This window comes from Populus euphratica, unplaced genomic scaffold, assembly GCF_000495115.2.
Source record: "Populus euphratica unplaced genomic scaffold, PopEup_1.0 scaffold2841.1, whole genome shotgun sequence".
Taxonomy (NCBI): Eukaryota; Viridiplantae; Streptophyta; class Magnoliopsida; order Malpighiales; family Salicaceae; genus Populus; species Populus euphratica.
In genome coordinates this window covers 4,273-9,089 of record NW_011502640.1, presented here as the reverse complement: position 1 = coordinate 9,089, position 4,817 = coordinate 4,273, and the positions used below count along the sequence as shown (strand labels likewise).

Sequence of the window (4,817 nt, the reverse complement as noted above, 5' to 3'; positions counted from 1 at the left end):
TAATAACTCATGGTTTTATTTTTGAAAAAAAAACACATCTCATTTTAGAAAATATGTTAGTTTTTTAAGAAAAGATATATATATATATATATATATATATATATATATTGTAGAGTTAAATTACTAATTTTACTATACAATAAAAAAACAAAAAAACTAATATACCCTTCTATAATTTCTAAACACATAATTATGTCATGATAAAAATATCATCCTAAACCACCTAATGCCTAGTTAAAAAGTCTTTGGGTAAAAGATAATTTAGTTAAATTACTATTTCAATGAATGATAATTTATTCCCTGTGCATATATAATGTTTCTTCACTTCTTTTTTATAGTTAATTTTGAAAAATAAAAAGTATAAGCATTAATTATCACTATTATCAATATTTAATTAAACAAGATAAATTAAGAATTAATTATCACTACTACTACTGGAACGTGTGATTATTTTCGCTTAATTTCCTACAATTTGGGTCCACACCCCCATGAAAGTGCATTTAATATTGGGTACAAACTAAGCTTAATTTGTCGAACGAGTAATTCCTAATCTAAACTTTGATTTCTGCAGGCACAAATCACAAAAGCTGAGACGCATTTCTCTTCCTTTTGCTGATAAGCAGCAGGTAGAAGTGGCATAACGGGATAGTGGAAGGGAATTATAATATTATAATTACTGGGAAAACCTTAAAGATTTTTGTATAAGATGTAAATCCCACATAATTTCAATCAAGCAAAATCCTTAAAGATCCCATTGAAGCTTAGGAGTGATATGCAAATCACATGAATATAAAGATTTAGTAACCATAAGCATGTTTAAATATAATTCATAAAAAGTAGGACAAATGATTATCTTAAATTAAGATACAAATAATATTAAGATTCCAACCTTTCTCAATGATTAGTAAATTTCAAATGAAAAGTATAAAAATAACCTCATGAGAATAGTTGTTTTTTGATAAATCAATTTTATTTTTTTCAAGAATTAAAAAGATGAGTTTTTTTATACACACAAACTATTATGAAATTAAAGTCTATTAAAAAATCATAAATACAAGCTAAATAATTCCTATTTATAATATGTAGTAAATATCATAAATAATACTAAAAAAATACTAAATAAATTCTAAATAAATTAACAAAAAAATTATAAATCAATTAAGAATTTAATACAAATACTGCACAATAACTTTTGGATCTTATTACAAGACTTTTCTGATTTTTTATCATTATAAAATTTTAACAATATATAAAAAAAGGTCTCTAGATCGTAAAATTTTAACCTAATCTAATGATTGGATAAAAATTTATACTTGTTAATATAAAATTATCTATTAAAAAAATCAATTCAAAACCGATTTAAATGTATGTCAACCTTCACTCTTATAAATAAATATGAAAATCTTTATAATTGCTATTGTGAAAATATTCTACCAAAATATTCTTACAAATGTTAGAATTAAATGCTTACCCTTTCCTTGTAAAATATGGAAACTCCAATAATACTCTACTAAAATATTTTGATAATGTTAAAATTAATTGTCTCACCTATCTTTTTCCTTGTAGAATATGAAAAGTTGTTCAAACAAGGTTGTCAAATTATACCGCCGACCTTAGACCCAAGTTGGGGGTTGAGTAAGTCATTCTCACACATGAATTATATCTGATTATAGGCTACCCCATATGTGTTGAAACTTTCTTGAAATAAATCTTGATCCAAATGCTTCGAACAAATCCATTCAATGCCTTATTTAGCTTCTTGACTTCTTACCTTATGATGGGCTAGATTGACATTTCAAATAGATTCTTCGTAATGGTAGGCTGATCCGTACCAAGCATGCTTTCCCTAGTTCTCATTGGGGGTGAGCGGGTCTCAGTCGACTATAACCTTCCCACTAGCCAACAACTTCGAAACCATCCCCCCTGGCAAAATTGCTCGCAAATCTCTAGTTCTTTTCAAGCAGGACTAGCACACATGCAACTGGACCATCTCTGAAGCAGCCTGATAAACGGAATTATGCCAGCATCAAGTCTTTTCTGGTGGAGAGGCCGCATGCCAAGCATAGCTAGAGGGGGCTTTTGATAATAACCATGGAAATGACAATCCAATTGCTGGTGTTTGAGAATCAAACAGGACCCAATACTTCGATGGAGATTTCCCGAGGGAGCTTCAGATTTATTTGCTGCCTCTAGCTGCTTGATGAAATTCTCAAACTTAGCTTCCATCTCCAGAAGGCATTGTGCAGGATGATCAAATAAATTTTCCAGATTTCATGTAACCCGCAAGCATGCCACACACTGGAAAGCTCTCTTGAGTACCTCCTTGAATGATACAAAGACCTCAAAGTCTGTTTTTTGCTGGTTCATGACAAGAAAATGCTTCTCCTTTGCATAGAGTTTCAGAAGAGTGCGTCTGTATCTTTTCCCCGGGGGGGTGGGGGCGCGCTGAACATTTAAAAGGTTCCAGATTTGAGCTTGTTACCAATGAAATCCCCAGCCTAACCCCAAAATGCAGAGAGAATTCTCTAATTTTCTGCTACTTAATAGTTTATACGAGATGAAGCTCATTTTCCAAAAATTATTTCCAATTATCAAAGAGGTTTATGCACAGGGAACATAAATAAAAAACTGAAACGGTGTTCTGAATGCCATTGTTTGGTACCCCATCTTCACCATGGATTATAATAATAAAATTATGATTTTATCTTTATGAGGAAAAATATCTGGCCTGGTTATCAGGGATATGAGGTTTTTTTTTTATATTTTTAAACAGTAAAATTATTAATTTATATTTAAAATAAAAAATAGTAAAATGACATGTTATTTAGACTTTTTATTTTTTAAAGTACAATATAATGACTATATTTTTTTTAAATTATAAAAAAAATCTTTGACCGGGGGTTTTTTCGGTTTTTCATCCTAATATTTTAGTTATTATCAAGTTGGATGATTGATTTTTTATAATTGAATAAATATAAATATTATTAAAAAAATGATTGAGGCATGGAATGAAGCCATTTCATTCGGGTGACATGTATAGGTGATCTTGTGGTCAAATGGTAGTTGCTTGGGTGACAGTCAAATAGTTTTGGTAGCCCCTTCACTTCTAAGCGGTGCTTGTGGTGTATGCACATTCAGTTTAGTGTAAACATTTTTTTTATTTCTCTTTAATTTTCATGTTTGAATTATAAAATTTTAAAATAATTCTTCAATTTTTTTTCTTATATTTAATCCTTATTTTTATTACTATTTATTTTATTTATAATGATTTTAATTTTTTTTTAATTTTATTTTTCTTCTGTTTTTTTCATCCATTAGATTTAATCTATGATTTTTTTAATTTGTTTTTAATTGAATTTATTTTTAATTTCTTCCCACGGTATTTAATTTTATTTTTATATCAAATTTAGTTTTTAATATTTTAATTTCTATTTGTATTACTTTGACAAATTTTTTAGATATCAAATTTAATCTTTCAATATTAAATTGATTAGGAAATGAGCTTCTTGATTGAATCTTAGTCTAAGATTTTATTAATTACAAGTTTAAAAAATTAACTCAAGTTTAGGAGATTTACTTTGTATTGCTTGATTTTTTTTAAGCTCATGTTTTTTAAATTTTATTCTTTAATATTTATTTAATTGGAGTTTGGGATATGTTCTTTTATTTGCTTTCTATAAAAATTTTCACTAATTTTGAAAAAATCTTAAGTCATCTTGAATCTTTTTTATTCACTCTTTGTTAAATTTAACTTTTTTTAAAAAATTATTGTTTTTGAATTAAATTAAATTAATTAATTAAATATAAACATATTATGTTCATTTCATAATATTTTACTTATTTGGTTTACATGTTATTGCTCTAATAATGCATTTAATCTCTTTTAATATCATTGTATAACCTTTCACAATAATATTAAAATTGTTTTAACAAGTTTTTTTTTTAATTGTGGTGCGGTAAACATGATATCTTCATTACATGTTGCTCTAATAATGCATTTAATCTCTTTCAATGTTGTTACAATGTTGTTATATAACCTTTCATAATGATATTACAATAATGATATTACAATTGTTTTAACAAGTTGTTTTTTAATTGTGATATGTGTTTTTTAATTGTGATATTACAATGTGTTTCTCTTGATGATATTTTTTTTTTCTCTTGATGATATTTACTAACTCATTTGATTATGATATTTGTTAGCTATTTTTTATAGTTCATTATTGTCAAAAAATTTTCTTGATACCTTTTGTTAATCTTATTTAACCTAATTAAGTGAATTACCCTTACTTCTTTGAAAACATTGATTTTACCTTAACACATATTTTTTTTATGTTTGAAAAAACTTTACCCCGCGCGCGACAGGCACAAATCTCGTAAACCTCTAACAGTCTCAACTCCCTTCCTCCTTAAGTTTACCTAGTCTAATTTTCTCTAATTCTTTTCCCCGTAAGTTTCTAGTGAAACAAAAATAAAAACAAGCATGCCATGAGAACCTACTCCAACTAAGTTCAGCTGTAGGAAATGACACTGAAAACCTTGCCATATGGATCTCAGTACTGCAATTATTTTGCAGGCATAAAGTTGCCTTTCCTAAACTTATTTTATTTTGCTTTACCACTTCTTTAAGTCACTCGCGCTGATTAAATCAAAGGCTCTTGTAGATGCCTGCAGTTCCATGCCACCTCCAGTACTCTGAGAAAAATTGCGCAACTCTGTATGCAAAGAATGTTGTTTCTGCTGTTTTCGAAAATGAGAGTGGTTTCTGCTGTTAGGAACGCAGGGAAATCTCTACTATTAAGATCCTCAAGTGAACA

The 4,817-nt window shown here is 28.0% G+C and overlaps 1 protein-coding gene across 1 annotated transcript in view; it reads right to left on the bottom strand.

Moving 5' to 3' along the window:
- Positions 1-1,956: 1,956 nt before the first annotated feature.
- Positions 1,957-4,817, bottom strand: part of LOC105119351 (probable envelope ADP,ATP carrier protein, chloroplastic) — a 5,979-nt gene continuing 3,118 nt past the window's right edge. The window contains exons 9-10 of the mRNA XM_011017478.1: positions 2,320-2,445; positions 1,957-2,226 (exon numbers count right to left, since the gene is read on the bottom strand). Coding sequence (XP_011015780.1) covers positions 1,957-2,226; positions 2,320-2,445 — 396 coding nt within the window. The remainder of the gene's footprint in view (positions 2,227-2,319; positions 2,446-4,817) is intronic.